We start from the raw sequence: 17167 nt of genomic DNA, 5'->3' as shown, positions 1-17167 counted from the left end.
TCCAACGGACTTCGGCTTTTCCCTGAGAAAGCACTCAGGCTTCCGTAGAACGTAGCGCGTGCGCACTGCTCGTTTATGCGGACGTGTTGTGGTGTTCAGCATAGTGAAAGTTGTAATTTGTGTACTTCGATGACACAATGAAAAGCAGATTCAATACAGTGGACATTAGGGCAGTGATTGCCGAGCTCAATGTCAAGTAAGGAATAAAATACATCCAATACGCACCAAGTAAGCCAGCTAGCTGCTAGCACGGGTACTGCTAAGTTGATCGTTAGAGCACGGTTACACATCGAGAATCAAATGATCCCTCTGAAACTCTGTAGAGTAGTAACATGTTAAAGTAGCTGACTTTTTGCTAATAGATTTATTAGATCTCGTTTCAACTTGTGTAAATAAGCCACGAATTGTCCTCTATTGATTAGGTGTTTAAAAAGAGTTCTAGCAGAGTATGCATGTATCACACCTGAATAGCAAATGTGTAATTATTGAGCATGTAGTGCTCTAATCAGGTCTGTCATAGTGGTTTCTATACCTTGTGTAGGGTGATATATGTCTAATAAGAACTCGTGGCCTCCATTATTTTTGTTACTTTTTGTCTAAAATGTATCATTCATGTTACTGCAGCTATGTGGGGATGCGAGTGTACAACGTCTACGACATTGACAGCAAGACCTACCTCATTCGCCTACAGAAGTAAGGCACCACAATGTTAAAACACTTCTCATGACTATAATGTTTCATGACCCAATCCAAAGAGATGTGTATGAATCAAGTGCACATGTTATAATGTATATGTCCAGCTATGTTAGAGATTAACCATGTGGATAGAACCATGCAACTAGCATCTACAGGAACATGAAGGCTACTCTAGGCAACTGCAAAAATTACTGTGGCATTTGGTTTCCTTGAAATGATTTTTTTTTCCAGGCCGGACAGTAAAGTCGTCTTGTTGATCGAGTCGGGCATACGGATTCACTCCACAGACTTTGAGTGGCCCAAAAATGTCATGCCCTCTGGTTTTGCTATGAAAGTATGTTGTATCCTGGTCTATATGTTCTCTTTGACTCATTTGTAATAGTAATTTAATGTGTTATGTTTGCTGAATGTTTTCTTTACAATGTTGCTTAAGTGCAGGAAACACCTGAAGTCCAGGAGACTGGTACATATAAAACAACTAGGTGTGGACAGGATTGTGGACATTCAGTTTGGCTCTGAAGAGGCTGCGTACCACCTTATAGTTGAGTTGTATGACAGGGTAAGAGAAATCTGATATGATTTGTAGAGATGGCACAATACCATTTTTTTTTCAGATGTCAATACTGAAACCTTGAGTATCAGTTGATATAGGTACCCAGCCAATATTTTATTCTTTAAAAACTACTAAGCTTTAAAATAAATAAATAAATAAATAAATTTAACAGACACACTGCTCTTAGAAAATACAGGAAAAAATACATAGCTAAAAACATGATACACAAAACCACAGCTTTTTAAAAAATTCAGTTAAACTTTTTCACACAAAAATCAGTTACACTGTAAATTTAATAAAGTATAAATATAATGAAATCTTAACAAAAAATACAATTGAGTGTTTTTATATAATAACTATATATAATGTATATATATTTTCAGTTTCAAAAAATATTTTTGCAAATCTAATTCCAATCTTTTCCATTTGTTACAGGACTGGATAATTTGTGGGGGTTTTTTTGTTTTTTTTTTTAATCCGATATCTGATCTACCATTTTTTTTTTTTTGTTCCTGGGTTTCGGGTCTGTGACATCTCTAATGATTTCTCTCCCTTTAGTTATCATTATTATAACACTATTCTGAGTTGAGATACTTTCTACAGTAGTACTCTAATTCCCACTGCCCTCCAGTGTTTAAAGGCTTCCTTAACACTGAAATTCCTGATATAACTGACCAACTTATATTGAACCCCTGACTTAAGTTGCTCTAAAAGTTCACTGCTCTAATAGCATGTTGCTAAACTTTACTGAACTGTAAATATTACACTGGTACAGATGGATACTTTATTGATCCTGTAAGGAAAAAAGACTTTTTCTTACAGCCAAACACAGTACAGTAAGCAAATAAAGAGCAGTATATACACAGTAAGTAGCAACCCAATAGGAATAGGTGGTAAATAGGCAAGAAGTTGAACACAGAATAAACACCATGGGTGAATACCTCTCTTCGAAGTCTAATATTTGATAGTGTTATTCAACATTGTATAAATAGCTCAATTAGATTCAAAATTTTAAAAGACATCATATTAATTTGTGCCTCCTAAGCATTTTCTTTAAAGATTGTTATGAAACACAGTTTTTTAAGCAATGAAATTTTTTTTTGACAAATCACTGGTTTCAAAAGTATTAGCACCCTTACTGTTAGTATTTTGCAATGACTGCCCTGGAGAGAAAAACAGCATTCCTGTAATTTCTAACAAGATGGAGACATTTTAGAGGGATCTTGGTCCACTCCTCCATGCAGAACATTATAAGTTCCTTTATATTCTTGGTCTATGCATGTAGACTTCAAAGAGTTCAAATTCCGAGACTGAGCTGGTCTTTGCAAATCATTGATGTTGTGTTTCTTTAACCATTTCTTTGGTGAAGTGTTCCTTATTATCTTGTGGAAAGCCCTATTGCCAAATCTTAACCCCGTGGCAGAGAAGCAACCAGGTTTTGGACTAAAATATCATGGTACTTGGCAGAACTTATGATCACATCAGTCTTCACGAGTTCTTGAACCACCAGCCACACAACAGCCCCAAAGCATCAATGCCACACCCTAATATTTAAAGGTGGGGTATCAGGCACTTTTCACTGAATGCAGTCCCCCTTTTGTCACCGAACATGATGATGGTGTGCATGACCATCAAAAAAGTTTAATTTTGATTTCATCTACAATACATTTCCACTTGCAGTTCTAATGATGTTTGTTGAAGTTTTGGTGCTGTGTTGTGAGACGCTCTGAGGATTTTTCTTTCTTGCAATGATTCCAAACAGCTTATTATGTAGGTGGGATTTAACACTTGATTTTGAAACCTGACAATCACAAAGACCAACCAAACTCAATACAATCTAAAAAAGAATAATTTTGAAATTATGATCTTTGGGCTTTTTTACGATTCTAATTGTGCGTAATGGTATTGTAACTGCTTATATATGATTTATATCCCTTACCTGTTTTGTGCATGTCAACAACAGTCCCTTTTGTTTTGGAAGTTATTTGTTTTTTTCCCATGGAAAAGGAATTTTTCTTGTATTTATACCCCAGGGAAACAGGTCATAGTTAAAGGCAAAAGAGCTCGTGAACACTGAGAGCAAATGAAAAATTAGTGTTTCATGACACTTTGTTTGAATTTATTTAAAATATCCCTTAGGAGTGTCAATAACCTTGGCATACATGTTTTAAAAAGTGTATATATATATATATATATATATATATATATATATATATATACGTATATATATGATGCAGTGATTTTTTGGCAAGCATTTATCTGTCTATTTGTTTAATCAAGCTGTATCAAGGTCTTATTTAATTTGTGTGGTTTGCATTTGCAGGGGAACATAATCCTGACAGATCATGAGTATACCATACTGAACCTGCTGCGCTTTCGTACCGCTGAGGCAGAGGATGTGAAAATTGCAGTGAGAGAAAGATACCCCATAGAGAATGCCAGGCCTTCTGAACCCCTTATCAGCCTGGAGAGGTGAGAGAGATCATTCTCTTTTAATCAAACTGGCAAGTTATTGAATTGACCTATAACAGATATTTGCACCGTTGTATCAGAAATGGAATCAAAGTTACTGCTTCACAGTAAGCTTAGTTATTGCTCAGTTGCTTTTCAAAAGTTATTTTCATTAACTTTCAATAATATATAATAATAAAATATGATATAACAGGGTTTGGGTTACAGATTTCAAATAGACCAACCAACCCATAATTTTCAATGAACTTTCCTGTGGAACATACAGTTGAGGGCAAAAGTTTACGTACATCTAGGTTAAAGATATTCAATCTCAGTTTTTCACAGCTGTACACATTTCATGTTGCCTTTTCTTTTGGCAAGTCAATTAGGGCATCTGCTTTGTTCATATCAGAGGTAGTTTTAAAACAATCACTTAGAGACAGATTTTTGTTGGCATTAATTCATTAATAGCAGAATTTCAGTTGGTCAAACATTTTCATGCACTATTTTGTTAAACAGTCTGGAAGATACCAGAAATTGATGTAATGACTTTTAGAATTTTAGAATTGTTTGGCCTTATTTATCAGCGCTGTGTGTGGAGGAGAAATTGTGAGGATTTAATCCGAAGAACACCATCCGAACTTTGAAGCATGAGCATGGTTGCATCATGTTGTGGGGGTGTTTTGCTGGAAAAGGGACTGGTTGCAGAAAAATAGTTGGCATCATGAGGAAGGAGGGCAATCTAGAAATACTGAAGCAACAACTGAAGACAAACAGCCAGAAAGTTAAAACTTGGTTGCAACTGGGTCTTCCAGTAGGACAGTGATCCTAAGCATACCTCCAAAGTTGTAACAAAATGATTTAAAGACAACAAAGTGAAAGTACTGGAGTGGCCATCACAAAGCCCTGACCCGAATCACGTAGAAAGATTGTGGAGTGAACTAAATAAAAAAAAAAAGCTTGTCTTCGCAAGGAGGCTCTTTGTTAGGCCACATACTAACAAAGTGTATATAAATGATTGACCCACTGAAAATCTGATATAGTAAATAAAAGCTGAAATTAATCTGTCTCTTAGCTATTATTTTGAAATGTCCTCTTAGGAAAATAAAGAAGATACCCTAATTGACAACACAGGAAATGTATGGCACCATGAAATGTGTGTAGTGAAAAATTGAGTTTGAATGTCTTTAGCCTAGATGTATGTAAACCTTTTGCCTCAACTGTACAAGCTGATATTATGTAAAACCAAAACGGAGAAACTTGAATTTAAAGATTTCATTCCAATTCTACTGAAAGACTCCTCACCTCACATTATTTATAAATAATTATAAGTTTACAAAAGGAAATCAGTTTTCACATCAGTCTCTGTATAATCACCTCAGGTAAAAGTCACTCCTGGCATTTAAGACACTAGCCTTATCACTCACTTGACTGTTCTCTGTCTGCTCTTACATCAGTGGAGAAATAATAACCGATTAATTTGGTCATTTCTGCTCTGTTGTCTAAATTTCTTGTTTTAATATCTTTATTAGGTCATTTATAAATTTCTTTCTTTTGAGAGGTGGTATCTGGTTATAACCTGAATTGATTAGGCTTATGTCAATTTTGGTATGGCATGTAACTATCCAAAAATATGAGGAAAGTATTGCATTCATTGAAAAGCACACTTAGCTAGCATGGTTTTAGACAGACTGAATGCATTTACTGCTGCATTTGAAAAATTGTTTCCTTACTCATCAAGACAAAGCTAGAATTAAAAGATTTCCATACTTTTTTGCTAAATTGCCAAGTTTTCTTAACATAGATATGTCAAAGTGTGTAATTGGTAGAAAACCTCAATTATGGTCTTTTTTTTCCACGCTATTTATGGCTGTTTTCCAGAACTCAGCCAAAGCAATGTTTGATGGGTTTTCCCGGAAGACCACACATTCATAGGTTCAGCTTTTGTGTGATGTTACTATTATGTGTTTGTTTTTTTGCAGGCTTAAAGATATTTTATCCAAAGCTCAGAGTGGAGAGCAAATAAAAAAGATTCTAAATCCCCACCTTCGTAAGTGTTACTGTTGTGCAGAATATTATCTAAATGGTTTCTTATAACGTTGGTCTTTTACTTTTTAGAGTTTCTTTTACTTTATTCCCACAGCATATGGAGGTACTCTAATTGAACACTGCCTTATAGAAGTTGGTTTTCCTGGTCTTTTGAAAATGGACTGTCAATTTAACATGACAGAAGGTTTGTTTTCCTGTTTTTGTGATAATTCAAAGTACCCAGAAATGAAAGCCAGTTACTGTATACACAGTACTTATATTGCTTCATAACCATTCAAGGAGTTAAAAACAGTGCTAAACTGTGTTATCCTGCAGCTGGACCAAAACTTATGGAGGCTTTGCAGATGGCAGAGAGCTATATGGAGAAAGCAGCAAACTTTAACGGAAAGGTTGGAATTAATATTGAATTTGAATTTGAATGTTGAACTATTAATATTTTATAAGTGTGTTTGTGTGACTTTCCTTTGTGAAAGGGTTACATCATTCAGAAAACTGAAAAAAAGCCAAGCATGACTCCAGACAAACCACATGAAGAGTTGCTCACGTAAGATCATTACATCATATTATTATATTATTGTTATTTAGTTTAGTTTAAAGTATAGGCTTTCTGTTATTTCTTTGTGACCATGTCTTTGGTTTGATAGGTACGAAGAATTTCACCCATTTTTATTTACCCAACACTCAAAGAGCCCATATGTTGAATTTGAGTCTTTTGATAAGGTTTGTAGTTCATTTTGTTACTGATTTTGATTTTAATTATGCTACTATGAGCTTTTTTCTTTTTCATCCTCCCTTTTTTTCTCTCAGGCTATCGATGAGTTTTTCTCCAAGATGGAGAGTCAGAAGATTGATATGAAAGCACTTCAGCAGGAGAAACAAGCCCTGAAAAAGCTTGAGAATGTGAGAAAGGATCATGAGCAAAGGTTGGAGGCTCTACATCAGGCCCAGGTGGGGTATTCAAAGTGAATCATTATTTCATTTTAAACTTTCATTTGCTCAGAGTATACTTTTCCTCAAGATAGTTCAATATCAAGAAACTAGGCTACACAGCCACAGCCATTCCATAGCCAGGACTCTAGGAAAACTAAACTGGCTGCCCTCTCTGTGTGGACAGGGTGACATACTCTCTCTCCTGTCAATCAGAGTGAAAATTGTGGGTGTCTGTGAGCTCATGAATGAAGGGGACAGTTAGCGCTTTACATGTACAATTATGTCATTTGGCAGACGACCTTATCCAGAGTGACTTACATTTATCTTACTTATTCAACTGAACAGTTGAGGGCCTTGCTCAGGGGCCCAGCAGTGGCAGCTTGGCAGTACTAGGATTTGAACTCACAACCTTCTGCTCAGATGTCGCTGTCGTGTGATGGGGAGAGCAAGTTAGAGGTTGGGAATTGGGAAATTGACCAAATTAGGAGAAAATGGGATAAAAATAAAAATAAATAAGCTCCATATCCAATAAAATATAAAGTTAAATATAAGTATGTAAAACTAAAAAAAAAAACAACCCAAAAACTATTAAAATACTAAATTGCACACTAAATATTGTTACTAGATAGAAAAAAGTATTGTCTAAACTAAAGTAATAGGGTTTAACTAATGGCACTAATAAGTGATGACTTATTTTCATAGTTATGCATTAGAGGATCTGATATTAATTTGTAAGGATGAACTTTTTGAACATGGTAGATAAATGCTTGTTCTATTTCATTCCTGCACCTACAGGTATGTATCTGTAGTTATATTTCAGCAGCCCTTTAACACTTTAACAAGTTATGTTGAAAGACCTTTGTGAACACTGGTTTTTGCAGTCATTGTGCTACATTTTTTTAAATTTAAAATTTACAATGATTTGACATGTAATTACCTAAGATATGTGATATTTGAAATTGAAAATCTATAAATATAAATTTGTTTAAAAAGATATAAATGTATATATTCCTGCAAATTGACAATTTCGTGAATGTGAAGAGACATTTGATCTGTTAAAGTCATCTCAGTTTACACTTTTATATATGAAACGCCTGAGTTTGTGTTATTTTGGTTGATGATATTGACAGAGACCAAAGGAATCTATGTTGCACAATAGGGGTTTTGATGATATACTGGTACAGGGGTATACTGTGTTTAACTGTGTTGATATACAGTAGATATGTAGTTAGAGTTATGCAATAGTGATAAAGATTGCACTGCTGCTGCATGTAAACGCATAAATGCTAAATAAATGCAAAGTTGCATGCAGACACTGTCCCTTTTGTGATTTGCAATTTTTTTCTCCCATTCACCCCTGGCGTTTATTAAATAATGCTTTATGAAATACAAATGTAATATCAATGTTTTGTAGGAGGTGGACCGTTTGAAGGGTGAGTTGTTGGAAATGAATCTCCCCATTGTAGAGCGAGCTATTCAGGTGGTGCGCAGTGCTCTGGCTAATCAGGTGGACTGGGCTGAGATCAGCTTAATTGTCAAAGAAGCTCAAGCAGCTGGAGATCCCGTGGCATGTGCAATTAAAGAGCTGAAACTACAAACCAACCATATCACTATGCTACTGAAGTATGTTACTCTTGCTTCTGCTATCTATGAATCCCCTTTGCCTTGGCATATTATATTATAGATGACTGAAAACCTTTATAAATCTCTTCTCTTAAGCATTATAACAATCCATCTTTTAATTTTGTGGCAGTCCATTTCTACACTCTGCTGTAAACTCCTTAATATTAATTTAATTTATTAACTATATAAACAAGATTGACTTGACTTGAAAGATTTATGAAAACAGACATTTACATATTTAGGGACCCTTCTGATATTCAAATGTGTGTGTGCACAGGTGAGAGTGCAAGTGAGTTTTCTTGCAGCTATCTTGTCTGTCTTGGGTCAAAATGATTGAAACTTGATAATAAAAATATAATATAAATATGATTTTTTTTATGTTCAGCTACAGTGCCTTGCAAAAGTATTCACCCTTTGCCTTTTTCCTATTTTGTTGCATTACAACCTGGAATTTAAATGGATTGATTTTCAAATGATTTACATTTGATTTACACAATCTAGCCACTGGGAATTTTGCCCATTCTTCCAGGCAAAACTGCTCCAACTCGTTTAAGTTGGATGGGTTCCGGTGGTGTACAGCAGTCTTTAAGTCAGACCACAGATTCTCTAATGGATTGAGATCTGGGCTTTGACTGGGCCATCCAAACACATTTAAATGTTTCTCCCTAAACCAATTGAGTGTTGCTTTAGCAGTGTGTTTAGGTGAACCTCCTTCCCAGTCTCATCTCTTGGGCAGACTGAAACAGGTTTTCTTCAAGAATTGCCCTGTATTTAGCACCATCCATCACTCCTACTCCATAGTACCTTTCTCTAGATGTTTGGGGAGTCTCCCACGTGTCTTTTGGCAAACTCAAGACGTTCTTTCTTGTTTTTTCTTTAAGCAAGGGCCTTCTTCTGGCCACTCTTCCATAAAGCCCAGCTCTGTGGAGAGTACGGCTAATAGTGGTCCTATGGACAGACACTCCAGTCTTTGCTGTGAAGCTCTCCAGCTCCTTCAGGGTTATTGTTGGTCTTTTGGATGTTTCTCGAATTAATGCCTTCCTTGCTCGGTCTGTGAGTTTTGGTGGGCGGCCCTCTCTTGGCAAGTTTACTGTGGTGCCATATTCCTTCCACTTTGCTATGGTGGATTTAATGGTGCTTCGTGGGATATTCAAAGTTTTGGATTTTCTTTGTAACCCAACCCTGATTTATACTTCTCCAAAATTTTGGTCCTGACCTGTTTGGAGAGCTCCTTGGTCTTCATCGTGCTGCTTGCTTGATGCTGCCTTTTGCTCAGTGGTGTTGCAGACTCTGGGGCTTTTCATACTTTTGCAAGGCACTGTAAGTATGCAGAGAGAAGTGTGTTAAATTTCACATTGAACAATTAATTTTTAGTATTGTTCCACTATTTGTAAGAATTAAAATTGTGTCAATATTGACTTGAACAACAAAATTTGTGTTAAAACCATAAATGGAATTTTTTCATTGAAGTATTATCACACTTGCTATTGAGTTTGAGCTGACAATGAAAAATAAAACTTTCACCTTACAGGAATCCATATATTGGCCCAGAGGAAAGAGAGGAACAGGAAGAAGTTTCAGAAGATACTAAAGAAGGCTCTGAGCAGCCAAAGGGGAAGAAAAATAAGAATAAAGACAAAGGACAGAAGGGCAAGATCCAGAAGAATAAACCCATACTGGTGGACGTGGACCTTGGTTTATCTGCTTATGCCAATTCAAAAAAGTAAGTAATCAGGGTCATAAACATGATGACGTATAATTGCAAATTGTATCAGATAATCCAGGAATGATCATATAGTTTGATGTTGCAATTTCAGATTTTTTTGGTTTTTCTTTGTCTGTAATTGCTATCGATATATTTAGTCATGTGAACTATTACTACATTACATGACACTGAACGTTATTTTAGTTCCTTACAGGATGAGCTCACATGGGACATGCATAAGGGGTGACACACGCTTTTAGACAAATGTTGTTACAAATCAGAGTCATGGTAATATTATTGAGACTTGAATGAAGTTATTGCCTTTGACTTTTTTAAAAATTTTAATTGATATTGATTTCACATGGAAATTGTTGTATAATCTGACATCCAATTGAAATATAAATGTTAAGCACATTCCTTATTTATTTTTGCAGTATAGTGGTGAATGTGATTTTGTTTGAGCCTCAAATGCATTTCAGTTCAGACTTGTAAATGAGATGCTTGATACTGGTTAATAATATTGGGCCTCATTTATCAATCTTTTAGTAAAGTTATGTGTGAATGTTTGCATAAGCCAAACCGAACTAACAAAAGTCTCAGGAACATGCTTTTTTTCTGTCCATGTACGCATGTTGCTAAATTCAGTATTCAGTAACATGCTGGATTATGGCACGCAGCACATAAAGGGGTATACGGCTCATTGTAGGTCGAGACATACCAGATCAGTGACTTTTATCTTTTTGAAATGTGCCAATAGCAAGAAATCCGAGAACGGACAAAACATGGACATGCAGAGAAATGACATAGTTGTTGGCTGAACTAGTGCTGGCTCCAAAGTGTTGTACAGCATCAAAAGAAGGTGCCGTGGCAAACAGAACCAACCAACCAGCTAGCATTCATCGTCCAAAAAAAAAAAAAACAAACCGTCTCTAAATAGCCGTTCCATCCAGCGTGCAGCACATGGTAATTCCAATATCAATTCCGTCATTTGCACTGCTTCGGCTTATGGCTGCTATATGCACCCTCCTTTTATACAGTGGCATTTCTTCTTAATTGAACGACTAGTCTGTCCCTCTTTCAGTTGCTCCTGTTAGGGGTCCCCATCGCGGATCACTGGTCCGCATATTTGATTTGGCACAGTTTTTATGTCAGATGCCCTTCCTGACACAACACTCCCCAGTTTTATCTGGGCTTGGGGCCAGCACTGAGAGCACACTGTGACAGGGGTTGGTTCCCTGGCCGGGAATCGAACCTGGGCCACAGCGGTGAGAGCGCTGTGACTTAACCACTAGTCCTCCACAGCTAGTCTAATTTGCCTTAAAATGGATTTGGGTTGTCTTGCTGTCTTTTATATTTATTATTATTGCCATTATTATGAAACAGCAGGATTTCAAATTATAAAATTTATGTGTATAATTGAAATAAAGAAGCAGTTTAAACTTGACAGTGTGATCTATATATTAAAATGCAGTAACTCTTTTGCAAATAATGACTTGAAGTCAATCAGTCAAGATTTACATTAATTAGTCTTCTTATGCATAAATTGTCATGAGTAGGATATTAATGCTCTCAGAATTTACAGCATTTTCATGAATACCTAATTTCTTGAGTAAATTTTCAGAAGAAAGATTTACAAATAAGTTCTTGTATCCAGCTTGATAAATGAGGCCCATTTGTGTGTACAATAAGATGCCTGCTGGCTGTCAATAATATACTGCCTTAGTAAAAATGAACAAAATAACCTCTCAGATATTATGACCACAAGCGGAATGCTGCCAAAAAGGAGCAGAAAACAGTTGAGGCAGCAGAGAAGGTAAAAAGAGAACAACACAATACTTTCAAATTAAATATTGTATTACTGTATATGCAGGGGAAATTATGAATTACTGTTGGGTGTTTTTTTGCTCAAGGCCTTTAAGTCTGCTGAGAAAAAGACCAAGCAAACCCTTAAAGAAGTCCAGACAGTGACAACAATTCAGAAAGCCAGAAAAGTCTTCTGGTGAGACAATTTTTAAAAGGACTTTAAGGGTTATAGATACATTTCATATATCCCAAAAATTCTGATGACTTTCTGTTTATTACCAGGTTTGAAAAGTTCCTGTGGTTTATTAGCTCAGAGAACTATCTCATCATTGCTGGGCGGGACCAGCAGCAGAATGAGATGATAGTTAAACGTTACCTGCGACCAGGTACAAGAGTTTAAATTAGATGTTTCATTGTATTGTAGGTGTCCTTATTTCCCTCAAGTTTGAGTGAAAATGTCTTTTCTCAGGGGACATCTACGTCCATGCTGATCTTCATGGAGCCACAAGCTGTGTTATCAAGAATCCATCTGGTACAACGATTTTAGTAAATTTTTTAACATTAAAATTATTTTATGATTCAATGGTTTGATGAGGAGCATTTTTATTAGACTCCTAAGTGGGAATTACTATCAGTTTTAGGGTAGACACTAAAATGTTTTGCAAATTCCATAGCAGTAAACTGCATAAAAATATAAGGAATAAAACATGACAGGTTATGCTGTTATAGGAAAATAACAACAGGGTGGTGTGATGTGGCCCGATGCCAAGTAGAGGGCTGCACCCTGAAGTTACTTAGTTTCCAATGTCTTGAAGTGATTTATTCCTCTTCTACAACATAAATTTGCCAATGATTACAATTATTTTATTTATTAAATGATATACATAATTACATACAATCATACTTTTAGCCACTTATAGTTACACTATATGGCCAAAGGTATATGCACACCTGACCATCACACCCATACATGGGCCTTCCCCAAACTGTTGCCACAAAGTTGAAAGCACACAATTGTCTAGAATGTTATTGTATGCTGTAGTTTTAAGATACCCTTCAGTGAAATGATGGGACCAAGCCCAAACCTTTTCCCGCATGTCGCTGTAGACAAAGCCATGTCCATAAAGACATGATTTACTAAGGTTGGTGGGTTAGAACTCGAGTGGCCTGGACAGAGCCCTGACCTCAATCCCACTGAACACCTTTGGGACGAACTGGAATGCCAACTGTGTACCAGGTTTCCTTGCCCTACATCGATGTCTGACCTCACTGATGCTCTTGTGGCTGAATGGGAAATTCCCACAGCCATGTTCCAAAGTCTGGTGGAAAGCCTGACCAAAAGAGTGGAAGCTGTTATAACTGCAAAGGGTGGGACCAGCTTTGGAATGGGATAACAAGCATATGCAGGTATGATGGTCAGGTGTACACATACTTTTGTGCATATTGTGTACATTTAATGTACAAGACCATTCAAGAAACAAGTTATTTCCTGTTATCACTTAGGTCATAGTCACTATAACCAGTCATTTCCTCACCAGCCTTTCTTGTTAAGACAAATACACAGCTTATCTTGTTACTGAGAAATCGGTAAGTTCAAAGTCATGTGTTCTGAAGACTTTCCCATGGCAGAAAACTTACTGACTGCACTGCCCTGACATTTGCAACTTCTTCCATAATTGTTAACTAAATGTCTCCTTACAGAATGCTTCACCATGTCAATGATTATATATATATTTTTAAATAACATGTTTTTTTAAGATCAATTAATTAGTATGCTTGGACTATGTGGCGCATAGTTCTTGTGAATTAGCTGTTAATATAGAAACAATAATGTACAGTGACATTAAAAAAAAGTGTTTGCCCCCTTCCTGAGTTCTTCTATATTTTGGTAATTGTTACACATAATTTTTTAAGATACTCAAACAAAATTTTATAAAAGACACAGACTTCATGAGTAAAGATAAATGATGATTTCATTAATTGAGGGAAAAAGTTATCCAACACCAAATGGCACTGTGTGAAAACTAATTGCCTCTTAGTTATTCAGTCAAACAGTTACCCAGATTTAATTGCCAATTGGGTTAAATTAGTTAAATTTGACTAGTCGCATCCAAGCTTGATTACTGCCAGCCCTGTTGAATCTAAACCTGACTTAAATAGAACCTTTCCAGCCATGTGAAGTAGTTGAAAAGGTCTGAGATGAGAAAGATAGTTATTAAAATATATACCTTAGAAAGGGTTACAAAGCCATTTCTCAGACTCTGGGACTGCAGTAAACCACAGTGAGAGTCATTATCTCCAAATAGAGATAACTTGGAACAGTTGTGAATCTTCCTATAAGTGGCCGGCCTATCAAAATTCCTCCAAGAGCGAATCTTCCATCCAGGAAGTCATAAAAGAACCCAGACAAACATTTAAGGAACTGCAGGCCTTGCTCACCTTAGATAAGGTCAGGGTTCATTAGAAAGATTGGGCAAAAATTATATCCATGGGACAGCTGCAAGGCAAAAACCACTTCTAACCAAGAGGAAGATAAAGACTCTTCTCACATTTGCCAAAAACACCTTGGTGGGATATTGTGACTCGAAAGTGGAGCTTTTTGGAAGACTAGGCTAATGACTCGAAAGTGGAGCTTTTTGGAAAAAGTGGAGCTTTTTGGAAGACTTTTTGGTCCTATTACAACTCGCATAAAGCTATCACAGCATTCCACAATAAGAACATCATAACAACAGTCAGACATGGTGGTGGTAGTGTAATATTGTGTAGCTGCTTTGCTGCTTCAGAGCCTGGGTGACTTTCCATAATTAATGGGACCATGAATTCTGCTGTCTACCAGAAAATCCTGAAGGAATATGTCTAGCCATCAGTCCATGATCTGAAGCTGGGTTATGCTGAAAAACAGTTTGAAGCACAACAGCAATCCCACCTCTTAATGGCTAAAAGATACAAAATCAAGGGTTTGAGGGTCTAGTCAAAGTACTATCTTGAATCCCATTAAAAAAAACCAAAGTGTCTGAATTGTAACAATTCTGCAAAAAAATGTGGGCCACAATTCCTCTACAGCACTGCGAAAGACTGATCTCCAGTTACTGGAAGTGTTTGGTTGCAGTTGCTGCTGCTAAAGGTGGCACAACCAGTTATTAAGTTTAGGGGGCAACTCTTCACATGGGTGATATAGGTGTTGCATAACATTTTTCCTTCAGCAAAAGTGATGATTTGAAAAATGTGTTTTATGTTTCCTCATGTACTCCTTGCCTTATATAACAGTTTGTATGAGGATCTGAAACCATTTACTGTGACAGGTATGCAAAAATAGAGGAATCAGGACGGGGCAAATAGTTTTTCATGAAAGCAATGAGTGCATTAATATAAATATGTAGTTAGTTTCACTACTGCTAAAACTCAAACACCTATAAAAATCAAACACCTTCTAACTAATTACACTAAATGTATTTAAATATACTGTATTTAAATTTGTTATTATATTGTAGAATTTGTTAATATATTTTAGAATGTCATATTTGCACCGCATGTATGCAGAAGGCTCTCCTCAGTGCAAGACATGTGAAAGCCTGCTTGGAATTTGCAAAAAAAAATCCAAATTTCATATTTTCATGCTTTCATGTGTTCTGCACTGAGGAGGGGCTTCCGTCTGGTCACTCTTCCATAAAGTCCAGATCATTGGAGTGTTGCAGTGATGGTTGACCTTCTGCAAGTTCTCAACCAGAGCTCAACCAGAGTGACCATCGGGTTCTTGGTGACCTCTCTTACTATGGCCCTTCTCCCCCAATCATTCAGTTTGGACGAGCGGCCAGCTCTAGGAAGAGTCCTGGTTATTCCAAACTTCTTCTATTTAAGAATTATGGAGGCCAGTGTGCTCTTGGGGAACCTTGAGTGCAGCAGAACTTTTTTGTAGCCTTCCCCAGATCTGTGCTTCGACACAATCCTGTCTCTGATCTCTGCAGGCAGTTCCTTTGACCTTGAGAGAATCTAGACTCAAAAGGGAGCCTATCCTCGTCTGAGTGATAACTGTGCAATTATAAATAACTCCCTTCTGTGTACTACATGGACAAATAGTGCAATTGTGCACCCAGTAAATTCCTTACAGTTTTCGCATGCGGTCTGGTTTGTTGAACCAACCACAGTCCCCTGATGGAGACCTGAGTGCAGAACTGCTCACGGCAACCGCAGCTCCTAAGCCACCACAGCAATTGCAGTCTGAAGCCATAACTGTACATCTGCCCATATGAGATCCCCAAGCCATCTTTATGGCCCCCAAGTGGCACCATCCCGAGCAATCCCAATGATCTTCATCTCAACTGATGAGAGCTCCAACCAGAAGTATGCCATGATGGATCAGGCAGGGCCGGAGATCAGAAGGGGACAGGATCAATTAATTGGGACACCCCTCCAAATCATTGAATTCAGGTGTTCCAATCACTTCGATGGCCACAGGTGTATAAAATCAAGCACCTAGGCATGCAGACTGCTTCTACAAACATTTGTGAAAGAATGGGTCGCTCTCAGGAGCTCAGTAAATTCAAGCGTGGTACCATGATAGGTTGCCATCTGTACAATAAATCCATTTGTGAAATTTCCTCACTACTAAATATTCCACGGGCAACTGTTAGTGGTATTATAACAAAGTGGAAGCAATCGGGAACAGCAGCAACTCAGCCACGAAGTGGTAGGCCATGTAAAATCACAGAGCGGGGTCAGCGCATGCTGAGGCGCACAGTGCGCAGAAGTTGCCAACTTTCTGCAGAGTCAATAGCTACAGACCTCCAAACTTCGTGTGGCCTTCAGATTAGCTCAAGAACAGTGCATAGAGAGTTTCATGGAATAGGTTTCCATGGCCGAGCAGCTGTATCCAAGCCTTACATCACCAAGTGCAATGCAAAGCATCGGATGCAGTGGTATAAAGCACGCCGCCACTGGACTCTAGAGCAGTGGAGACGTGTTCTCTGGAGTGATGAATCACACTTATCTGTCTGGCAATCCGATGGATGAGTCTGGGTTTGGTGGTTGCCAGGAGAGTGGTACTTGCCTGACTGCATTGTGCCAAGTGTAAAGTTTGGTTGAGGGGGGATTATGGTGTGGGGTTGTTTTTCAGGGGTTGGGCTTGGCTTAGGCTTAGTTCCAGTGAAAGGAACTCTTAATGCTTCAGTATACCAAGACGTTTTATACAATTTCATGCTCCCAATTTTGTGGGAACAGTTTGGGGATGGCCCCTTCCTGTTCCAACATGACTGCACACCAGTGCACAAAGCAAGGTCTATAAAGACATGGATGGTGTGGAGGAACTTGACTGGCCTGCACAGAGTCCTGACCTCAGCCCGATAGAACACCTTTGGGAT

General features: G+C 37.5%; 1 protein-coding gene across 2 annotated transcripts in view; it reads left to right on the top strand.

Moving 5' to 3' along the window:
- The first annotated feature begins 21 nt into the window (after nt 1-21).
- The window catches only part of LOC113529708 (ribosome quality control complex subunit NEMF), a 43443-nt gene continuing 26297 nt past the window's right edge, over nt 22-17167 (top strand). The window contains exons 1-17 of one of the 2 annotated variants that reach the window (XM_026919089.3): nt 22-196; nt 625-693; nt 928-1030; nt 1130-1255; nt 3573-3721; nt 5683-5750; nt 5844-5933; nt 6065-6138; nt 6223-6293; nt 6394-6469; nt 6557-6697; nt 8094-8302; nt 9834-10025; nt 11757-11820; nt 11918-12006; nt 12093-12196; nt 12280-12342. In XM_026919089.3, coding sequence (XP_026774890.2) covers nt 138-196; nt 625-693; nt 928-1030; nt 1130-1255; nt 3573-3721; nt 5683-5750; nt 5844-5933; nt 6065-6138; nt 6223-6293; nt 6394-6469; nt 6557-6697; nt 8094-8302; nt 9834-10025; nt 11757-11820; nt 11918-12006; nt 12093-12196; nt 12280-12342 — 1747 coding nt within the window. In that variant the 5' untranslated portion in view covers nt 22-137. Of the gene's footprint in view, nt 229-624; nt 694-927; nt 1031-1129; nt 1256-3572; nt 3722-5682; nt 5751-5843; nt 5934-6064; nt 6139-6222; nt 6294-6393; nt 6470-6556; nt 6698-8093; nt 8303-9833; nt 10026-11756; nt 11821-11917; nt 12007-12092; nt 12197-12279; nt 12343-17167 lie in introns of both variants that reach the window. The other variant, XM_026919090.3, reaches the window with a different exon arrangement.

The sequence above is a fragment of the Pangasianodon hypophthalmus genome, chromosome 10, assembly GCF_027358585.1.
Source record: "Pangasianodon hypophthalmus isolate fPanHyp1 chromosome 10, fPanHyp1.pri, whole genome shotgun sequence".
Taxonomy (NCBI): Eukaryota; Metazoa; Chordata; class Actinopteri; order Siluriformes; family Pangasiidae; genus Pangasianodon; species Pangasianodon hypophthalmus.
Note: the sequence above shows the minus strand (reverse complement) of the source record. Positions and strands in the feature narration are given on the sequence as shown.